Source organism: Candida jiufengensis (genome assembly GCF_024610255.1).
Source record: "Candida jiufengensis strain CBS 10846 chromosome Unknown scaffold7, whole genome shotgun sequence".
Classification (NCBI taxonomy): Eukaryota; Fungi; Ascomycota; class Pichiomycetes; order Serinales; family Debaryomycetaceae; genus Lodderomyces; species Lodderomyces jiufengensis.
This window is the reverse complement of record NW_026261556.1, coordinates 98,057-120,598: the sequence shown is the minus strand read 5'-3', so window position 1 is coordinate 120,598 and position 22,542 is coordinate 98,057. Positions and strand designations below refer to the sequence as shown.

At 27.6% G+C, this 22,542-nt stretch overlaps 14 protein-coding genes across 14 annotated transcripts; 7 read left to right on the top strand and 7 right to left on the bottom strand. All coding sequences in view use genetic code 12, as the record gives it.

The window, feature by feature from the left end:
• Positions 1-550: 550 nt before the first annotated feature.
• On the top strand, positions 551-4,543 carry SSD1 (mRNA-binding translational repressor; the record flags this gene model as incomplete). The annotated part of the gene is made up of 1 exon (XM_051766630.1): positions 551-4,543. One exon carries the CDS (start codon positions 551-553, stop codon positions 4,541-4,543), a length of 3,993 nt encoding a protein of 1,330 aa, XP_051621904.1.
• Positions 4,544-5,087: 544 nt separating this feature from the next.
• GYP8 (Gyp8p) lies at positions 5,088-7,448 on the top strand (the record flags this gene model as incomplete). The annotated part of the gene is made up of 1 exon (XM_051766628.1): positions 5,088-7,448. The coding sequence occupies one exon, from the start codon at positions 5,088-5,090 to the stop codon at positions 7,446-7,448; it is 2,361 nt and encodes a 786-aa protein (XP_051621903.1).
• A 109-nt stretch (positions 7,449-7,557) lies between these two features.
• On the bottom strand, positions 7,558-9,705 carry KGF54_000688 (SAGA complex subunit; the record flags this gene model as incomplete). The annotated part of the gene is made up of 1 exon (XM_051766627.1): positions 7,558-9,705. The coding sequence occupies one exon, from the start codon at positions 9,703-9,705 to the stop codon at positions 7,558-7,560; it is 2,148 nt and encodes a 715-aa protein (XP_051621902.1).
• A 338-nt stretch (positions 9,706-10,043) lies between these two features.
• YNK1 (nucleoside diphosphate kinase) lies at positions 10,044-10,499 on the bottom strand (the record flags this gene model as incomplete). The annotated part of the gene is made up of 1 exon (XM_051766626.1): positions 10,044-10,499. The coding sequence occupies one exon, from the start codon at positions 10,497-10,499 to the stop codon at positions 10,044-10,046; it is 456 nt and encodes a 151-aa protein (XP_051621901.1).
• A 766-nt stretch (positions 10,500-11,265) lies between these two features.
• On the bottom strand, positions 11,266-11,514 carry KGF54_000686 (uncharacterized protein; the record flags this gene model as incomplete). The annotated part of the gene is made up of 1 exon (XM_051766625.1): positions 11,266-11,514. The coding sequence occupies one exon, from the start codon at positions 11,512-11,514 to the stop codon at positions 11,266-11,268; it is 249 nt and encodes an 82-aa protein (XP_051621900.1).
• A 2,678-nt stretch (positions 11,515-14,192) lies between these two features.
• Positions 14,193-15,029, bottom strand: KGF54_000685 (proteasome core particle subunit beta 7; the record flags this gene model as incomplete). The annotated part of the gene is made up of 1 exon (XM_051766624.1): positions 14,193-15,029. The coding sequence occupies one exon, from the start codon at positions 15,027-15,029 to the stop codon at positions 14,193-14,195; it is 837 nt and encodes a 278-aa protein (XP_051621899.1).
• A 547-nt stretch (positions 15,030-15,576) lies between these two features.
• On the bottom strand, positions 15,577-15,937 carry KGF54_000684 (mitochondrial 37S ribosomal protein YMR31; the record flags this gene model as incomplete). Its single annotated transcript, XM_051766623.1, has 2 exons — positions 15,577-15,809; positions 15,871-15,937. 2 exons carry the CDS (start codon positions 15,935-15,937, stop codon positions 15,577-15,579), a joined length of 300 nt encoding a protein of 99 aa, XP_051621898.1.
• Positions 15,938-16,231: 294 nt separating this feature from the next.
• KGF54_000683 (uncharacterized protein) lies at positions 16,232-17,125 on the top strand (the record flags this gene model as incomplete). The annotated part of the gene is made up of 1 exon (XM_051766622.1): positions 16,232-17,125. One exon carries the CDS (start codon positions 16,232-16,234, stop codon positions 17,123-17,125), a length of 894 nt encoding a protein of 297 aa, XP_051621897.1.
• Positions 17,126-17,223: 98 nt separating this feature from the next.
• KGF54_000682 (uncharacterized protein) lies at positions 17,224-18,162 on the top strand (the record flags this gene model as incomplete). Its single annotated transcript, XM_051766621.1, has 1 exon — positions 17,224-18,162. One exon carries the CDS (start codon positions 17,224-17,226, stop codon positions 18,160-18,162), a length of 939 nt encoding a protein of 312 aa, XP_051621896.1.
• A 7-nt stretch (positions 18,163-18,169) lies between these two features.
• KGF54_000681 (polyphosphatase) lies at positions 18,170-18,736 on the bottom strand (the record flags this gene model as incomplete). Its single annotated transcript, XM_051766620.1, has 1 exon — positions 18,170-18,736. The coding sequence occupies one exon, from the start codon at positions 18,734-18,736 to the stop codon at positions 18,170-18,172; it is 567 nt and encodes a 188-aa protein (XP_051621895.1).
• A 182-nt stretch (positions 18,737-18,918) lies between these two features.
• On the top strand, positions 18,919-19,581 carry KGF54_000680 (uncharacterized protein; the record flags this gene model as incomplete). Its single annotated transcript, XM_051766619.1, has 1 exon — positions 18,919-19,581. One exon carries the CDS (start codon positions 18,919-18,921, stop codon positions 19,579-19,581), a length of 663 nt encoding a protein of 220 aa, XP_051621894.1.
• Positions 19,582-19,637: 56 nt separating this feature from the next.
• Positions 19,638-19,955, bottom strand: KGF54_000679 (uncharacterized protein; the record flags this gene model as incomplete). Its single annotated transcript, XM_051766617.1, has 1 exon — positions 19,638-19,955. The coding sequence occupies one exon, from the start codon at positions 19,953-19,955 to the stop codon at positions 19,638-19,640; it is 318 nt and encodes a 105-aa protein (XP_051621893.1).
• A 251-nt stretch (positions 19,956-20,206) lies between these two features.
• IMP2 (endopeptidase catalytic subunit) lies at positions 20,207-20,578 on the top strand (the record flags this gene model as incomplete). The annotated part of the gene is made up of 1 exon (XM_051766616.1): positions 20,207-20,578. One exon carries the CDS (start codon positions 20,207-20,209, stop codon positions 20,576-20,578), a length of 372 nt encoding a protein of 123 aa, XP_051621892.1.
• A 943-nt stretch (positions 20,579-21,521) lies between these two features.
• Positions 21,522-21,968, top strand: KGF54_000677 (uncharacterized protein; the record flags this gene model as incomplete). The annotated part of the gene is made up of 1 exon (XM_051766615.1): positions 21,522-21,968. The coding sequence occupies one exon, from the start codon at positions 21,522-21,524 to the stop codon at positions 21,966-21,968; it is 447 nt and encodes a 148-aa protein (XP_051621891.1).
• Between the last annotated feature and the right edge of the window lie 574 nt (positions 21,969-22,542).

The window sequence follows — 22,542 nt, the reverse complement described above, 5'->3', positions numbered from 1 at the left end:
CTAATTATTTTAGTAAATTTTAATTACAGTCATCTATTTTTATAAAATTAGTCTGGTTATCGTGGAACTAGAATTTTAAAGAAAGATCTTCAAAAAATGATAAAACAAAATTAAAAAAAAAAAACGCACACTAAATTTAAAACCCTGTTTTTTTATTTTTGCCATTTGATTTTAATTTGAATAATAAATTACGATTTTATTTTTTTACCCTTAAATTTTTATATTAATTTTTAATCAACAACAATTTTATCACCATCTATATTTACTTCAATTTTTGAATAGAATTTGAATTAGTATATCCATTTATTCATCATTTCCACATTACTTTAGCATTATAACTAACAATTCATTAATATATTAATCATTAGTATTCAATTACTTTCATTCCTTAAGTTTTCATTTTATTTTCCTTCCTTTTTTTTTTAAATTGACTAATTTAAATTTGACAACAATTAAATTCAACAACATAATTTAATTATATTATTAAGTTTCTTTAATTATACTATCAGTGATAAATCATACATCATAATCAATTAGCAAATGTTCAATTATGAATTCATCGTCACCATCTTCAAATTCATTTAATAATTCTAATAATAATACAAATAATATGAATAAAACCGAAGATATACCAACAAGAGTTTCAAGTAGAAAAGGTAAAAATTTACATGTTGCACATAGGCGTTCACCATCTGAATTAACAACTTTAATGGTTGAACAATATAATTTACAACGTCAATTGGATCAAGTTCAAGCTCAACAAAAACAAATTTTGGAACAACAGCAACAACAACAATATCAATATTCTCAACAACAACCTTCAACTACACCTTCAAATTTTGATGGTGGAAGTACATGGACTTGGGGTGTTGGGCATGATAGTTCAACTGTGAATCAAAACAACAACAATAATAACAACAGCAACATAAATCGTGGGTCACATTCAAGATCATCCTCAATTAATACTCATAAAAGAACTGGTTCTGCAAGTGGAACAGCTCATGGGCATTCAAGAAGACATTCATTAGCATTAAATGAAGCAATTGCTGCAGCAGATCATCAAAGAACTAATAGATTAAATACAAGTCCAAGATTACAACATAATTCAGATTTAGAAGATGAAACTACCACTTCCACCAATAATAATAATAATAACAATAAACCTGCATCATTTAAATTTCCACCAGATAAACCTAATGAACCAGCAAGTCCACCTTTTACAACTCATAATCGTTCTAGATCAATGGCTTACGGTCAAAATCAAAATCAAACTCAAAATCAAAATCAACAATCATTTAAGTTTCCAGCTCAACCATCAGATAATTCTAATTTATTACCTCCAACACCAAATTTTAGCATTACTCAATCACCGGAAAGAGGTTCTCATAATAGAAGAACTTCTCATTTTAGAACAGCATCAAGAAATTCTGAAGGAATGAATCAAAATTGGAGAAGTCAACAACAATCTCCTCAACAGCAACCACTGCATTTACAAACTCCTCCACCTTTACAACAACATCAAAGACAATCATCTACAATAGAACCACCTGGCATGTTTGTTCCTGGACACAGACCTCGTAATAGTTCTTATGGTGGTGGTTCCTCAGTTTCATCATTATCACATTTTTTACCAAATATTCCAGTTCAACCGGGTTCTCAACCAACTGCCGGTAATAATGGTCGTAAATCACTTTTTGCTCCTTATTTACCTCAATCATCATTACCAGAATTAATTAATGAAGGTAGATTAGTTACTGGTATATTAAGAGTTAACAAGAAAAATAGATCAGATGCATATGTATCAACAGATGGATTATTAGATGCTGATATTTTCATTTGTGGATCAAAAGATCGTAATCGTGCTTTAGAAGGAGATTTAGTAGCTGTTGAATTATTAATTGTTGATGAAGTTTGGGAATCTAAAAAGGAAAAAGAAGAAAAAAAGAGAAGAAAAGATCATAATACAAGACCTTTAAATGATGATATTCATAATGATGCTACTTCTGCACCAATAACTACTTCTTCAGATAAAGATGATAAAGATGATGAATCACTTTTAGGTAGAAGAGGTTCATTAAAACAAAGACCAACTATGAAAAAAAATGATGATGTTGAAGTTGAAGGACAATCATTACTTTTAGTTGAAGAAGAAGAAATTAATGATGAAGTTAAACCACTTTATGCAGGTCACGTTGTTGCAGTAGTTGATAGAATTCCAGGTCAATTATTTGCAGGTACTTTAGGTTTATTAAGACCAGCACAAGCTGCACAAGCTGCAAGAGATAAAAAATCAGGTAATGATTCCTCAATTCATACCCCAAAATCTCCAAAAATTGTTTGGTTTAAACCAACCGATAAAAAAGTTCCATTAATTGCTATACCAACTGAACAAGCACCAAAAGATTTTGTTGAAAATCATGAAAAATATTCTGATCAATTATTTGTTGCTTCTATAAAAAGATGGCCAATAACTTCATTACATCCTTTTGGTACTTTAGTTTCAAAATTAGGTAAAATTGATAATCCAGAAGTTGAAGTTGATTCAATTTTAAGAGATAATAATTTTCTTTGTGATGAATATCCTGAGGATGATAATGATTATGTTACTTATGATATTCAACCTGTTGATGCAGAATTATCAAACCCAAATAGGACAGAATATTTGAATGATTATATAATTGCCTTTTCACAAAATGGAGAATTTGTTGATCATGCATTACATGTTAAAAGGTTATCCAACACAAAGATTGAATTAGGATTTCATGTTGCTGATGTTGCACAATTCATTAAACCAGGTTCAACAGTTGATCGTAAATCTAAGAAAAGATCAACTTCAATATTTTTACCACAAAAATCAGTTCATTTATACCCAAAACAAGTCAACAAAGCAATTTCATTTAAAGAAAATGAAAAGAATTTAGCAATTTCAGTTGTTTTTGAAATTGATACAACAAATTTTGAAGTTGAAGATTTATTTATTCATGAATCAGTAATTGTTCCAAAACAAATTGTCTCTTATAAATCATTTAATCAAATTATGGATAACAAACAAGTTGAACCAATTTCTTCAGCAACTTGTGATTATTTAAAAACTTTTAGTCTTATTGCAAAAGAATTCCGTCGTCATCGTTTATCAAACAAATCATTAGGTATTACTCCAAACTTATCATTATTAGATCAATTAGATGATGAAAAAGTTTCATTAAGTTTAAATATTTTTGAAGATAACTTAGCATCAGATATTATTTCTGAAATTGGATTAAAAGTTAATTCAGCAATAGCAGCCAAAATTCAAGTTGGTTTAGGCAACAAAGCATTTTTAAGAAGACAAGCTTTACCAACATTACAAAAAATTGAATCATTTGCTAGAAAAGCTACAAATTTAGGTTTTAAAATTGATACAACAAATTCTGCAAGTTTACAAAGTTGTATCTTGAAGGAAAATTTTAATAATCAAAGAATTTTAGAAACTTTATTTTATAAATGTTCAACAAGAGGTAAATATTTTATTGCTGGTAAACAAGATTCTGATAGTTACAATCATTTTTATTTCAATCTACCATTATTTACTCATTTCACAGCTCCATTAAGACGTTATGCTGATTTAGTTGTTCATAGACAATTAAAATCAGTATTAAACAAAACTGTTGATGAAACTGATATTGAATCATTAAAATCTTTAGCTGATTATTGTAATTTCAAAAAGGATTGTGCAGCAAATGCTCAAGAACAATCAACTCATTTATTATTATCACAAACAATAAATGGTCTTAGTGAAAGTGCTGGTCAAATCTTATGTATGGGAACAGTTATACAAGTTTATGAATCATCATTTGATGTGTTCATTCCAGAAATTGGAGTTGAAAAAAGAGTTCATGGAGATCAATTACCTTTAGTAAAAGCAGAATTTGATAAAACTAATAGAGTATTGGAATTATATTGGGAAAAAGGTGTTGATTCTGCAACTTATGTACCACCAGATGAAAAATCCTCATTATCTTATAGAAATTCAATCAAAAACAAGTACAGAACTTCTTCATTACAAGCTGCTAAAATTCAAAATAGATCAATCTTGGAAAACAATAATAATGTTTTCACAACTGATTCTATTGTTGAAAAATTGAGTAAATTAAATTTAGAAGTTCCTGAATTTATAATCCCAAAATTGAAAAACAACAATAGCAACAACAATAATAATTCAGATCAATCATCATCAACAGCATCAACAACAAAATCAATGCCAACATCTCCAATTCAATCTCATGCTCCAAAAAACACAAGAACAAATTCATCATCAGGAGTAGCAGATACAAATGATATTAATGATCACACTAACATCAATTCAACCACAACTGCCACTAACAATTTAAAAAATTCAAGTTCAGGTTTAGCTCCATATATTCAAAATCTCGAATTAAAACAAGATGGGGATTATAATATTCAAATTGTTCGAGAATTAAGTGAAATTCCTGTTTTGTTGAGAGCTGAAATTGGTATGACACTTCCTTGTTTAAGTGTTAGAAGTGTTAATCCATTTATGTGAATTTGATTTCTCGAGGGTATGAAATTTTAAATGGTGATGGGTGTATATAGTTTTTATACTTTTTTCTACATACAGAAATTAAAGAAAAGGGTCAGATAATAAATTAATTAATAAATGAAATAATTTCGATCTTTTTTTCATCATAAATTATAGTAACTTTGAAAGTCTCTTAAATAGAAAGTGTTGCAATGTTGTTCATAACTCTTATCAATTTCATCAGTCTGGTAGCACAAAATTGAAATTAGAAAAATTAGAGCACAAAAATTTCATATCTCCAGATGTTTCCATAATTTAATTTTTATTTTCACAATTCATATTTCAATTCATATTTATAAACCAAACAAAGTTATTATTATTATTATTATTATTATTACACTTCTTATCAATAGGTTCATAATTAAATGTTCTAACAATATATCAATTTTAGCAGTTATTAATCATACCATACAAAGAAAACGAAAAGTAATTGATCAAATATTATATTACCTCAATTCAACCACTAATTTAATTTGCATTGCTAATCAATTAATCAAAACAAAAAATAATGACAACAATAGAATCACCACCAACAGAAATCAAAAGACCTCTCATGGTATCAAGATCTCCTTCTTCATCAATATCAATAACCACATCAACTATTATACCATTATCTTCAAACACAAACAATGATAATTGGGTCAATATGGATTTGGATAATTATGATAAATCATCGAGTTCAATCATATACAATACTAGTACTGAGTTGGAGAATTTGGAAAAATTTAATAGTTCGATAAACTCATCTTTGAATTCTGTCGATCATGGGGAGGAAAATTTGAGAACTGTGAAATTGAACTCCGTTAAGGATGTTTTATCAAACTTGAGTAATGAATCTGGAACAATTGATGATAAACTAAAAAATTTAAAAAAATTGTCAACTACAGTACAAGAGATCTCACAAAATGTTCAATATAATAATATAATTAATAATGATATGAGGATTAAAATATGGAGTGAATTCTTAAATTTATCAAATACCACTAATGCTTCATTAGAAACAAATTCATCAATTACATCATCTTCATCAATGAAACCAAAAAACCCCACCGACATTACACCATCATCAAATTCAGTACTATCAACACCAACAACATTAAACAATGGTAGATTTTCACCACAATTATTTTTGGAAAATTTAAATTCAATTGATTTACCACCTCATAAAGATGAAGAACAAGTTAAATTAGATATACAAAGATCATTTACTATATTATCTCATATTCAACAACAAACTATTCCATCTTCATCACTGTCATCTATACATTTAATTAATAACTCATTAAATCATAACAACAATAATAATAGTCAATTTGGGAATGTGGAGACTATGGAAAAGGGTTCTTCATTTGCTACAATTTTCAGTTCTTCTGATATAAAAAACTTGAAAAAAATATTATTAAATTTAATTATTAAAATATTGAGAAAGTACCCGAATTTAGGTTATTATCAAGGATATCATGATATTGCATCTATTGTATTATTAATATGCTATAACAACAACCACAACAGACAGGATTCCACTAACGGGAAAATAGAATCACCATCTACATCTACTTCTTCATCAATTGAAGATAATATAGATCAAGAATTAGCTTTCAAAATATTAGAAAAATTAACAATATATCATTTAAGAGATTTTATGATATCTGATATAAACTTATCAGTAAATCATTTAAGAAATATTCCAACTATACTAGAGCTATGCGATAAACAGCTTTTTGAATTAGTTAAACAAACATCACAATCTTACCACTTAATTCACGGTGAAAAATTTTATGATTACAAATTTTATCAAGGGTTATCTTCAATTTTAACTTTATATTCTCATGATATAACTAATTTAAATCATATTCTAACTATTTGGGATTTTACACTAAGTTATAATTCAGTACTAATAAATAGTTACATATATGCATCCTCATTGATAATATTCAAATCCAAAATATGGGATTTTTTACAATTGGATTCCGAACAGTTGGAATTTAATGATATTGATCAAGATCTTGTACATACGACATTATCACCTGCTAATTTATTTGATGGTTTAAATGATGAAGAAATAAGTCAAATATTACAAAAGACTAAAGAGTTAGTAGAGAAATATCCGATTGACAATACATCTAACTGGAAGAAATTATTCAACTCCTACAATTTACATTCAGTTTTAAATAATACATCAAATATAAAATCAGATACAATAACAATAGAAACGCAATACGGGAAACTACTCAACTCAAATAATCATGAATTAACTGATCTAATCCATTTACAAGATGAAGAGATCAATAAACAAACAATAGAAGAATTACAAGAACAACAACAATTAATAGAAGAAGAAGAAGAACTACACAATCTAAAGAGATCATCAACTAATGAATCAGAAGATCTTGACGAAGACTTAGACGAAGATTCACATTTGAATTCTTTAAGTTCTTCCTTAACTTTAAATACATCATCATCAATCCACAAACTCAAATCTTCAAAATTTTTCCAAAAATTATTTAAATCAACTTCAATTACATCATCAGATGAAGATGAAGATAATGATGATAAAGTCATATCAACTAACAAAGCTTCGCATAATTGGTCCTATTCCCCCTACTCAATCATTCAAAGACTTTCATCAATAAACAAATTTTACAAATTCGGTATAGCTATAGGTATAATTGGATTCATACTACATTTAATTATTAATAATAAGAATTTTTATCAAATTTATAAGGAAAACCTACTGGATTTTTTCACAAATTTTCATTTTGTTGAAATTGGTCAAAATCTTATTTCCAAGAGTTTTAAACAATCTAGTAGTGTTTTCCAAATTGGTTCTGGTTCTTTACGAAACTCAATATTTGGATTTGAGATTTAACATTAGTATAAATCTTTCTATTAATTTTATTTATATACGTAAATAGTAAAACATAATCAAACACTTTTTAAATTAAAACAATAATTTCGATTCTTAATCCTTTTTTTTCTTATTCAAAATCAATTTCATAAATTAATACAGTATCAGTAAAATTTCCATGACCCCAACCTCTATAACCACAAGCACTAACCATAAATCTCCCAGTATCATCAACATATAATTGACTCAACATTCCACCATGATGTCCAGGTACTATTAAAAATGGAGTTGCTTGTTTTTTTAAATTAACTGTTGAATTATTTAAATCATTATATAATTTTAAATTATATAATCTTATATTATCATTTGATCCACAAAGTAAAAAATCATCATTTGGTAATGTACTTATACAACTTACTGGACCACTTATTTTTGGAAATGTTAATAATTTAGATACATTTGGGACATAAGTTGATGAACTACCAGGTGAATGGGTTTTATGAGGCATTTTTATTGAGATTTCTTCAATTGTGGAATTCCTACGTCCAGCGTAGATAAATTCCCCATTGTTGGACCAAGTTGATGACATACACCATGGTGGTATACCTTCAGAAATCCCTAGTTTTATCACTGGTTTTTGTAATCTGATATCCCATATGTTTATTGTACCATCTATACTTGAACTCATGAATATTTGAGAATTGTGATGAGTTTTCGTTGTTGATTCCTTTAGTGTTGTGGTTGTAGTTGGTTGTGATTCTTTGATTTTACGTTTTTGATTTTCTGTATGTTCTCCATTTTTTTCTTCATCACTATCTCCAAATAATGAATCTACATCTTCATCTTCTTTTGGTGTTGTTCCATTTTCTTCTGAATTATCAATATCAAAAGTAATATCATCTAATCCATTTGGTCTAAATTGTAATTGAGAAATTTGACCAGAACAAGGTTGAAATTCAGTTATAATTTCTCCAATATTTAAATCCCATTGTTTTATAGTTTTATCCCAAGATCCACTTAAGAATTTATCTTGTTCTTGATTTAATTTTAATGCACTTATTGCATCTGTATGGCCCTTTTTATTTTCCTTAATTGATCCATGATTAAAATAATGATGTATTGTACCTTCATTATACCTCATTGTATATAATGATATACCACCATTTAATAATCCAGATAAACACCAATACCCATTACGTTCTGCTTCCAATGCATAAATAGGATTAACTCTTGGTTCATAAGATACACTACCTGTTGAAAAATCAGAATCTTTTAATTTTGGATTTAATTTCATTAATTCTTTTCTAGTATAAGGTTGTTCATTTTCCCAATATGATACAATAACACCAGCATTAGTTAATGAATCAGAAAGATTATGTTTTTGAGCCATAGTTAATGGTGATTTACCTTGAATTGATGAAATAAAATCATATTTTCTAATAAACCCATCTTCTCCACCAGTTAATATCCATTTTGGTCCTTGAGTAAAAGCTAATGCATGACATTGTGAAGTATATGGAATTGCAACTTGTGGAATTATATCGTATTCTGTTGCTTTACGAGCTTTTGCTATTACTTGATCTCGAAATGATACGTCGGTTTCGGCTTTTCTTATTTCTTCTAGTAATTCTTCATTTGATTTTTTTTGTCTGGTGTTGTTAGGTTCGGTTGTTGTTGTAGTTGTAGTAGTAGTAGTAGTTGTTGTTGTTGTTGTTGATTCATTTTGATCTTTCGGTAGTATACCACCATTTTCCTTATTATTACTTTGTTGTTCTTTGTCATCTTCACCATTTTCTTCAGTTTTGGTATCTTTATTATCACCTTGTTCTTCTTGTATTATCTTAGCTGTTTCAGGTTTGGGTTTCTCTTGATTTTCATTTTCTTTTTCGTTATCTTTTGATTCATTTTCTTCCCCATCATTTGAAGTATCCTTATCATCAATTGACACGTCATTTGTACCCTCCATTTCTTCATCTTCATCTTCTTCCATTTCTTCACCTTCTTCTTCATTTTCATCCTCATCGTCTTCTTCCTCGTCTTCACCATCACCTTCTCCATCCTCTTCATCATCTTCTCCTTCTCCATCTCCTTCTTCTTGTTCTTCGTCATCATCCTCATCTATTTGATCTTGATCTTGTTCATTCATTTGTTGATCTTCTTCATCTTCATCATCTTGCATGCTATAATCTTGACCTTGTTCTTCTTCTTCATTCTGATACTCTTCTTCCATTTCATCATCTTCTACGTTGAAAATATCATCTTGTTCAATTGAAGCCATTTAGACTATTTGTTGCATTGATTATACTATTTTAAATTGTTTATTTAAGTTGTTTCATAATAAACGCTAATTTGGTTGTAATTTTTCATATCTCGTGCTACCAATGTGTTTTGTCTTCAAAGGTAAATTACGGACTTTGAAAACTCGACACGTCTGAAAATTTTTTTAGATTTTTTATACATTTTGCAGGTTAAAAAAGATCAAAAAGACACGTTTCACCGATGGGAATTGATCCAAGAGGAGAAATAAGAGCTGTAAATAAATTTTGAGTTGTAATTGGTATCAATTGATTTTGTCAATTGGGAATATATTTATTAATTGCTTGATGATTTAAAAATCTATTCATAAATCCATCCAAATAAAGCTGGTTTATATTCAACTAATTCTTCAGGTTTAAACCATAAATTAATTTCTTTGTTAGCACTTTCAACTGAATCAGAACCATGACAAACATTTCTACCCATATCAACAGCAAAATCACCTCTAATAGTACCTGGAGCACTTTGTAAAGGATTAGTAGCACCTAAAATAGCTCTACCTTGTTTAACAACATCTTTACCTTCCCAAACAGTAGCTAAAACTGGACCACTTAACATATAACTTAATAATGATGGGAAGAAAGGTTTTGATTGTAAATCTTCATAATGAGTTCTTAATAATGATTCAGTTGGTTGAACTAATTTAATACCAACTAATTTATAACCTCTATTTTCAAATCTACCAACGATTGCTGAGATTAAACCTCTTTGAACACCATCTGGTTTGATAGCAATAAAAGTTCTTTCGTCTGACATTATTATATTATTTGATTAATTGTTTTGACTGATAATTCAATTGGAAAAAGAGGAAGATGGAAAAAAAATGTGAAAAAAAAAATTTGTTAGGATTTGTTGAAAATTTTGAAAAGTTTTATTAAGAGAGAGAGAGAGAGAAACAAATAATCTTAAACAAGACGAAAAAAGGTGCAAGTAAGTCGAAATCGAGGCAAATTTTTTGATTCCTCGCCCTGTGACTCGCACTGAATTTTTATTCTCATTGAAAGTTCGGTATTTTATACGTGTGTCTAGTGTATTGATAAAGAAATGAATAAATTTGTTGCAACAATTAAAAAGCCATCGGTGATTAAATTATCAGATATGATTTTTTTGGCAAGATAGTGGTCTGAAAGTAAGATTACATTACACTGTCGAGCCGCAATGTACAATAAGAGGTTGACTGATGTATGATCGTTGATCTTGAGTGTTAGGTCAATCTACAATAGAAATTTTAATTTATTGATTTATTTATCACTAATATGTAAACTTTCTCTAAAGCAATAACCTCTATTATCCAAGTAAGAAATAATTTCAACTCACTAGCGCAAAAAATAAAAAATGAAAAGCAAATACCCAATATAATAAATTTTTAATGAAACAACAAGAACTAAACTCCACTTTAACAGTCTTTTTATAATAATAATAAATTAATAAATCAATAAAAACAAAATGCAAAATAATAAATAACAACAAAAGGGAACTTCAACTACCAACGTCTTTGAACCCTCTTTCCATCCCTTTTTTTTTAATGATGAGAACTTGATTGAGCATAAAAAGTATTAGGAGTATATAATTCATCTTCTTTAAAACCTTTTTGTTCTTGTAAATGTCTAACATTCCAACCAACAAATTCCATTTCTTGTTGAATATAATGAATTTCTTTCATAATTTGAGGATCAAAATATAATGGTGATATAACATATTTTGTAACTATTGGAGTTACTAATGATCCGGCTAATAAACCTTTAAAACCTGTTGAAAATACTGATGACATTGTGTTTTGATTTTATTGCTTTTGCTTAAAAATTGTTGTGATTTAAGAATGATACTTTTTGATGAATTAAATAATTGAATGGGAATAATTTATTGATAAATAAATAAATAAATAAATAAATAAAAAGGTTAAATTAAAGGATTGGATAAAATTAAATAAATTTGTTGTTGATTGTAATTAATGGGAAAAAAAAGGTAAAAATATAAAGATTTGTAAACTGATTTGAAATATGGGGAAAATCTATTATATATAAAAGAAATTATTATTTAGTAATATTTGATGCATAATTTATAATAAATTTTAGTGGGGAAAGAAACAGAAAGAGAGAATAAAAAAACAATTAATATTTAATAATTTTATTAACATCAAGATCATGCTTAATTCAATAAGAGATATAGGAGATCTGAATAAGATTTATTTGTAATATTTATTTATAGATATATGAGTAGATGATATAGATTTAATTGAATGATTCGATAATAATATGGAATAATTAGTTTCCCCTTTCTTTGTATATGTCAAATTGTAAATAATAATAGAATAATTTAAAATCAAATTATCCCCGGGAATTTCCTTCCAAACTTTTTAAGTATTGTGGTTGTGTAGTAAATTAAAAATCATGTGTTTTATATCATTAGATAATAATCATTTAGATATGTATATGATTCAATACAAACTATTCATATAATATCGAAAGTGATGCCCAGCATATTCGGTGATCAATTGAATATCGTAACCAGTACGTATAAAGTGATCCAATTTATTATTTGTTGTTATATTGTATCAAACTCTCTCGATTATCAATTATATGATATAATACATCGGTAATATAAATATAAATCCGATTTATTATATCCATGAATTATTCTTAAATATAGATATTGTATAAAAATCTTTAATCAATTGTAAAGAACTTGGGTATCGCTGTCAGTGGGGTCTTTAAATGGTTTTATGATCAAGATTATCAACTACTTTGTAACAACAAATCCAAATAGTTAACAAGTATTTAAAAGTCAAAATTAACTTCTATGTAGAAGCTACCGGTTTTTATACTAAATTTTGATTTAATTGTGCTACATTTAATAACATTGCAACACTTTTTGCAACAAAATCAAAACAAATGGAATCAACAGTAGAAAATTTTTATTGGGTGTAAATTTTTTGTTGTATGTATCTTCCTCAAACCAACAGTGTGAAGAGTGTATATTTAGTAAAGGGAAGTTCGTTTCAATTTAACTAGTTAAAGATTTAATGTATAATGGTGACTATTTTCTCGGAATTGACAATAGTTCTACGCCATTTTCTATTGAAGGTTTAAAGCAAGTATATACTCTACTAGCTCTATTATCTGACAAATAATCCTTATATCTAACTACATATTTTTTATTCAGATACCTAAATTACACTGACTAAACGTTACTTGTTTAGTGTCAAGTCTGCTCTATATTTTTTGAGACAATAAATATTCATTTTTCTATTTTGCAACCAAAAACTAAACATATCAAAATAATTTGCAACTAACTTTTATTAAATATAGATCGATTTCCTGTTTTTTTTTAAAATTTTTGAATTACGATCTTTTTCTAGTTCAACTTCAAAAACAAACTACAACAAGATATATTTTATCTAATATATCAAATTAACGGGTTTATTGGACTTATCAAATGAAATGCTAATATAGATAATTATATTAACTAATTCAAATTTACAAATTATGAATAAATTACTAACTGCCACTCTTTAGTCCAAGTTCTTACTGGTTTCAATATTTCATGAACATAAATGATGCTAGCTAATAGGATTGGGTCAGAGATAAAATAAAATAGTTTTGACTGCTGCAAGTTTCAGACCAATGAGATTTACCAAACTGTAAAACCCAACTGACCTAACTTTTGTTAGATTTTATTTTGGTAAATTGCAGGTATCCGCTATTTGCTAATTATTAAAGTGGTTAATTTGGTGTTCTGCGTGTAGAGGCACCTTAATTTAATTCATCAGGTATACTACTAACATCAATATTCTAGTGATCATCAAATAAGCAGAAAAAGTATGGATAAAAGTAGAAGAATATTTGATGTACAACATTGAACATAATAGTGGGTACAGGATGGATTTCATTATATTTATTACTAACTGTAAAAATTATAGGCATCAAATTAATCATGCGTCGCTAGATTAATATTTGGGATTTATTTAAAATTGGTCAAACACAATTTAAGCATTGGACTTTGTGGTTTGATGAGTTTGATTGATTTTGGAGCTTCATGTAGTCTTGATGAAATAAAAAGATCTTATTTATTCAATCCTATTTGCTAGCATTTAATAGTGTTCATAATTGATGATTAATAACAAGGAATTAAATTGGAATTTGGATTTATATAGTTGGTTAATTAAATAGTTATATAGCTTGTAAAACTTGTATAATTTAAAATAGTCTGGGGTATGCATGAATCACTAACTTTATATCGAGTTTCAATTATAAATACTTATATGCTCAAAAAAATTTGTAGCATCAAAGATTTTGAATAGAAGAAGATAAGTTTATTCAGTAGTTGATAATTTTAGTACGGTTGTGATAATTTAGAGTTTTTCAGCGAAGTACATTTTTTTCATTACAGATTTATTGGATTAAGTAAAGATTATGGAATTTAATTCTGACATTATTACTTTATTTAACCCTAACTTTGTTTACTTGCATAACCTCTAATATCTTTTGCAAATCTCCAACTTTGATTTTCAACTTTAGCATCATTTATAAATTCAAATTTAATTTCATTATCAACCAATTTTATAATCACATAACTATAAACTTCACCAGATCTTGCATCTCTATAAAATAATACTCTCATTGAATCTTCAACAACTTTTGTAACTTGATCTTCTTGAATTTTTACATATTCTTTATCCTCAGGTATTAAATTTCTTAATAATGGTATTGCTAAATGTGATCCAAATCCTGTTGCTATAGTTGATGCATGATATGTTACACCTAATAAATCAACATACTTCAAAAATGGTTTTTTATCTATATCAAATCCTCCAACAATTATACTATTCCATAATGGATCCATTTTTGATCTTCTATTATACATTACTCTTGATAAATATTCATGAACATTTGGAGCTCTTAAATAATTCCCACCATCATTATCATAAACTTCTTCTTGAATTTCTAATTCTTCTAATAATCTTTTAATATATTGTAAATCTGATATATCTCCTGATATTCCAACTACTGTTTCATTACCAACTTTAATTAATCTTTCTAAATTGTTAAAACGTAATAATGAACCATAGGATCCAACATGATCAGCTGCCATTATTATACCATTTGCAAATTTTGATGCTATAACTGATGTACCTGTTATGATTGGTTGTTGAGTATTCATTTTTGGGAATTGATGATTATTGTTGTGCTCTTTAACTTCTGAATTATTAGCTTGTGCTATTTTATAATTATAAGGACCGTAAGTATCATTGGAAGGTCTACCCCATTGATATGGATCGTGATTCATTATGCAATTGAGTTGAAGGTAGTAAGTGTAGTCGTTAATTGATAAGGAAAGAATTGATTAATCGATTGATTAAATTGGATTGAAATACTAGTGGCAACTTTTTTTATTGTCTCTTTTTTTGCTTTTCGTAAAATATAGAATTTTCACATAAAAGTATCAACCACCACGATTACCATTCTATAATGAAAGATTTAATCTTTCATCTCCACAATAAAAGCAAGCCGAATCAGATTATAATGCTAGAGAATAGATAGAAAAAGAAAAGTAGAGTGAGGTCAGTCCAGAAGTAGTGCATCGGTATACGGCACTTAATTGACCCTCACATTTTTAATAAAAGACTATGATCAGACTCCTCTTCTGTAAATGACTGAATCGTGAACTTACTGCCATTAAAACATTACTGTCATTAAAACAAATGTTGCTTTGATTGTTTACATTAACTGATGAAAAGACCCTCTGAGTTAGACTAAATTGCTTATTTGAAAAAAAATCGTACATCTCATTAACTTCAAAGCACTAAATAAGTTATATAACCCTCCAAATTTAATCAATAAATAACATCAGCACCTCCACTACTAACATTTTCAATTTCGAATTCTTTTATTGGTTTATATTGAAATCTTTTTGGTAATTCACTTCTTGAAAAAAATTCTCCATTTTGTGGATCTATTGGATTGCTATTGTGATAAGATCTTGATTGAGTACCATTACTTGAAGAGCCTACTGAACCTGGTGTAATACCTTCTGGAGCAAATGGATGTGCTTTAGCTGCATGAGACTCTAGTGTTTTTTTAGTTAGTATTTAATATAAATTTGGATATAACTCGTTTTCGTAACATACTTGGAATTGGATGTGGTCCACCGACGAACTTGATAGTATGTTTAAATAGTCTTGTTGAAACTCTCATTGTAGATATAGTTTGTAAATGTAATTAATGAATTATCTTTATGTCATTTTTTAGAAAATTGATTCGGTAAAAAAATTAGACCAAAAAATGCTACCAATTAATTTATGACTCCGGGGATTTTTGCAACCAAATCTTTATCTATCATTTGATGAAAATTAGATCTGTTCATACAATCATTTGATAGAGCTAAATTTGTTTTTGCCTTCAATGAGCTTTTCGAAAACCTAATCAATAAATTGAACTTATTGAAAATTGCGTTTTACTTATTGTTATAAGTATCAGAGTCGATCAAAGATGAAACGTCAAACAACGATTTTAGATTTACCATCAAACGTAATTGACAAAATCATGTTTGAGAGATGGATCATTGATAAGAAGATAAAAAATGTTTTGTCTTTCCTTTACACTTGCAAGTTTATATACAACAATCACAAAAATATCATATTCAAATTGACGCCATTAACATTAGGATTATATAAAAATTACATTGACGATAAAATAATACAATCCTTGGTAGAAAATAATTTAGTAAAAAGAATAAATTCAGTTTATGCATATCCAAAATGTTGTTCTAATTATATCTCATTGTTCAAAAATTTAAGGATTGTTTCAATAAGTACAAGTTTTAACGATTTGTTGCAAATTATCGAGCGTTTACCAAAGACCACAACAATTTTGAGTATTACACTAACAAAAATTTCTAAAGACATTATTTCCAGTCCTGCGCTGATTCCTAATTTGAGTTTAAAGTACTTGAAGTTCAACTCCTTAAAGTGTATTAAAAGAGCAGATAAAAGGTCAATTTTAAAACATATTTCAAATAATTCAACTACAGATTCATTAACAAATTACTACCAACAAAATTCACCAGCAAAGCAGATTTCAAAATTAATTGCAACATTGATCAAAGAAAATATTTCAACGTTACAAAATGTATCTATGGAATGTATTAGTTTAACTCAAATTTATTTGGCATTGGTTGATTCGAATTTTAAATTTGAAATTGACAAAATGATCGATACTATAAATTTTGATCAGACCACTCATATTCCTTTGATTAATTGTGAAAAATGGCTAAAGGTTGTCTCAAAGCTAATTTATATCAACAATTACTTATCATTAACTCATACTTCATACTTGGTGAATGGTGTTGTATGTGAAGAAATACGAGCTACCAATTCCCACTAAATAAATACTTAACTATGTGATTTTGAAATTTAAAACAACACATATTCAAAACATAAGCGACTACTCATTTTTAAGTCAGATCACCACAAACAACAAAAATGTCAGACAAACTAAATAAAACGATTCAAAGGTTTCAATCTAAAATAGATTCAGGTTCCTTTTATGAAGCACATCAAACTTTAAGAACAATCACAAATAGATATGTGAAATCCAAACAATATAAAGAAGCAAGAGATTTATTATACCAAGGTTCATCAATTTTAATTAAAAATAAAGAATTTGCATCAGCATCAGATTTAATCAATTATTTAATACAAATTTACGAAGAAGAAAAAATTTCTGTGACTGATAAAGATTCAAAATTCAAATTAATTGAATTAATTTCAAATTTACCAAATAATGATCCACTGCTTAATGATTTAGCTAAAACTAGTATAAATTGGTCTATCAAATCATCTGAATGTTCTAAATTTGGTGATAATGATTTACATCATTTATTTGGTACAAAGATGTTACGTTCTTTACAAGATGAAACTGATTCAGAAAAAAAATTAAATAAGTTTGCAATTGCTGAATTACATTTAGTATTGGGTACTTTTGAATCGATTCCAGTTTATGTCAATTTTTTGGTCGATGCAGCAAAAGCAAATCCATCAATTGATTCTGGTATATTTTTATCAAGAGCTATTATTAACTATTCATACTTAAAGAATATTAAATTTGTAAAGGAAGCCCAATTTGTATTTTTAAAAAACATAATATTTGAATCAGAATCAATAAAAGATGAAATAATGTATAGTCAAGATCAACCAATACTAAATTTTTTACAATTATTAACTTTAATATTACAAAAAGAATCAGCTACAAATAGTCAAAAATTCCTAAAATTATATGATCATTATAAAAATTTATTAAAAAAGAATGAAATATCATCATCAATTGAATATTTAGGTAACTTATATTTTAATTTAAATATTAGTAGTTCTGGTCAACAAAATAATATGTTAGCAAACTTTATGTCAGGTTTACTTAAATAGTCCCAAATTAATAATTATCAATATTTTCATCATTCGTAGTATCTTTTATTATAGAACTTTGATTCAATGCTTCAATTAATTCAGATCTATTCAGTTTCTTTAGTTCATGTTTTGCTTCAGAATAAGTACACCATCTTCTTTCTCTCTTCTTCATTTCTGGCCATTCAGTGTTTAATTGATCAACCTGTAATTCAAAAAAATGGAACTCTGATTTTGGTACAACTTTATCAAAATCTCCTTTTATAACAGGTGCTTTTGAACCTCTACTATCTAATACAACTGGTAATTTTTTGATAACAATACCTTCAACCCCAGCTTCTTCCCAAGTTTCTCTAACTGCGGTTTCTAGAGTCAGTTCATCTTTTTCATTCCCACCTTTTGGTAATATCCATTTATTTTTATGTTTTGATGATGATATCATTATAACTTTATTTTTTGATTCATTTAAACATATACAACCAGCTACAATTCTTGCTCCTGTTTCCTCGTTATATACTTGGTTGTCTCTGCCCACTCTTGCCTCTGATAATTTTACTGGTAGATTTGGATTGACATAATCATTGTTCATATTCATTCAATTGATGACAATAAATGAAATGTGGAGTATGATATTCTTACTATTATAAGGATATTTTTATAAATAAATTGAATGTCAGAAAACAAAATTTTATAACACTGAAAATATTTGGCGACATCTAAACATTGATTTCAGGTACATGAATTTTTCACTACTTACTTATCACAACAACAACGACAATGAAATTTTCAACAATTGCATATTATTTACTGCTAGCTGTCACAGTATCCGCTCATGGAGATCATTCACAGACTGTCCTCAAACAAAAGCCATCAAATGTAAATTGGCAAGATTGGCATATGCATGAAGAACATAATTTAGATTCATATGATGGTAAAACATTCTTTATAATGCATGATTTAAAAGGTGCTGGAAAATGGGATAAAGATGATATTTTAAATTTATACGGTGTTAAACATGAACAAATTATTGGAGATGGATCAGGAATGGGAGAAAACTCCATCAAAATTACAAAAGATATTCAAAATAGCGTAGTTGAAACAATTTTAAAAATATTTGATACAAACAAAGACGAAACAATAAGTTTAGAAGAATGGTTAGATTTTTTTAATAAAGGAGGAGAATTACCAGATTTTGGTTATGGTCAAGGTCATCACTTAGATTTTGAAAGTGAATATGAAGAACATCACTGGAAACAATATCATGCAGAAAATGATCCTGATACTTTAATAAAACACAAGGAAGATATTGAACATGAATTATTACATCATAAACATGAAATTGAAGAAACCCATGATCGTTCACAAAGACTAAAAAAATTTGCAAATGATTATTTATCAAATATCAAAATAGAAAATTTAACTCCAAAATATCAATTATAGAATATATATATACAAAAAAATTGTCATTTCTCATTAGATTATCTGCCTCTATTAATCTACTTATTTATTGATCCAAAGGCACAATTTCTTAGCTGATCCAACTCATGTGTGCATTTAGCAGTTGAACTTTTATTGATTTTCAAACAAGCTTCATAAGCTTGTAATTTACCAGAGCATTCACCTTGGATTTTTTGAAAAGATGGTACAGTAGTCTTGATACATTTTGTTAAATCAATTTGTTGATTTAAACAACCAGATGGATCAGGTTGTGCCATACATTGATGAAATGATAGAAATTGATTAGGACAGTATCTTGCTATATCTTCTAATAGTATTTGATCCAATAATCCACTTTTTTGTTGTTTTAATGACATAATCTCTTTTTCTTATCAGATGTAAAAGAAGATCGCAAAATAGAAAAAACGAATCAACCAAAATCGGAAATAAAAATTTGCATAAATATTTTGAAACCAAAATTATCAAAAGCTTGGAAATCAAGAACAAACAATATTAAATGCCATTAAGTAAAAGTCTAAAGACCACGTTAATAACCTTATCCTGGCTACCTGTACTATACACATTCACAAATCATATATATCAACCCTATCAAATTAAAGGATCATCAATGTCACCAACTTTTAATCCAGGTATAAAATCAAAATCAAAAGACATAGTACTAGTTCAAAAATATAACATTAAAACCAAAAATCATATCAAAAGAGGAGATATCATAATGTTTAGATCACCTTTAGATCCAGAAAAATTATTAACTAAAAGAGTAATCGGTGTGAATAATGATATAATTTTCCCCAAATCAACTTATCCCAAATCAGAAGTTAAAATTCCAAGAAATCATTATTGGGTTGAAGGTGATAATGTACATTCTATAGACTCTAATGAGTTTGGACCTATAAGTAAAGGTCTTGTGGTGGGGAAAGTTATTTTAGTTTTGTGGCCATTAAATAGATTTGGTCATGATATAAATAAAAGTTTTTGAGTAGACATAATGAGTTAGAATAGTGCCTAGAGTGTTATACTTGCTTAAACAAGGGCCCAAAGCTGATGATGTAAATCTTGAGGGGTATTGTATTTCATTAAACTGACAAAATTTCATTCATTCATATTCCTCATTATGTGCATTTGCGTGGAGCTTTAAAACCTTTTTAGCAGCTTCATACGCATTAATTCTCCCCTATTCAGAAAATGCGATTATTGTTAATGGTGATGAATAAGTATTAAATTTTGTTCATTGGAGTTAGATTCAGTACATTTTTAATTTTAGATTGATATATCATTCACATATTTCACAACAATACCCCTTAGTACTGGAAATGCTTATATTAGCAATCCATCTTAAGGCGTATTTGGCGAACTGGGGTCATATTTATCATATTTGTAGAAGATGAACAAAATACAATAAAGAATAAATTTGCAATATAACACAAGGAATCAAATTTTGCATCATTAAATGTTCTTCGACACACAACTCAACTTAGTTCATATACGCTTGATGTATGAGTAAAGTTGCAAATACTCACATTTTTGGTATAGATATAATAAATCCTGCTATACATCCGATCTTACCCCAAATTTTTAAGTTAATGCTACATAGCTTCATACATCGACAAATTCATTTTTGCATTTTCAATATAATAAATGATACACAACATCCTTACATCAAACCGGTTAAGCAATATTAAATCTATAAATTACTTCTATTTAATCTCTGAAGTTTTTATATTAAGATACATAGATCGAAAAGAGGGGAAGGGTATTAAATAGGTTACACAAAAACCATGTTAATCATTATTACTATTAATATTTTTTACAACCAAATTTTATAAAGTTTTACGACCAAATCAATAATTGACAATCAAACCTTCTAAAGTCACAAATCACATAGTCTTTATTTTGGTCAAACTTGTTGAATTATTTTTATTATGGAAAACAGTGTTAGTACAAATTTCCCAATTGATTTATTAGCTACATTAACAATTTCAGATAATGTAATTGATCCAATAACAAATGCAGAGAAAGAGGAAGAGATAGGAATTATAGAATTAACTGATAGTGCTCAAACACAATTTGAATCATCATCATTTTCTTCATCGACCCCTATCAAAAATCTTAAAGAAGTTGAAAGACAAGATAATATAAATTTATATATAAGTAAATATCATAATTTTGATTTAAAAGATGATGATGCTATTATTATTGATTCTAAAAGGATAGAAATTTTAAATTTAAAATTATTCAATAGTCAATTAATTAATTACTATGAATTTATTGAAAATAATTCCAAAACTCCAAAATTTGATTCATTTTTAATCTTGAGTAGAGTTTATTTTTTAATTGATGAATTATTGGATTTTTTACAAAAATATTGAATAATTGTGTTTTGAGGTATGGGTTATTTTTTATTTCGATACCTGGATTGAATATTTGGCTGTTTAAATGGTGGCTAAAGATAATTATAAATATATATCTGAATACTATTTTGCTTTAACTGACATAATAAATTGTTATTTGTTGTAAACCTCTTTACAAGAATGTTCTAAATTTGTCAAAAATTGTTTGTATTATATAAAGGGGTATTTATAAGAGCTAAGAAGAAAAAATTAAACAAAATCGCTAGTGACTATTATTGAATTTGAGTTTATGGTTTTTGAAAATCATTGCTGTTTACTTACCACCGAGGCCACTTCCCTTCGCTTTACTTGATCGATCGAGATTTGACCCAATTTCTTGTCCCTATAGTGTGAGATAGCATCCATGCAGAACCCAAAATCTAGTAATTTTTGACAAAAAAGTTATAGACTCATTTTATCAACAATTATGACCAACTTGAGGAGTAAGAGTCTTTATAGCAGGTTTCTACTGAAACTTTCTTAGTCTTAATTTTATGTTGATGATTCTTTGATCAAATAAATTGATATAGAGAGTTTCACAACCTGACTCAAC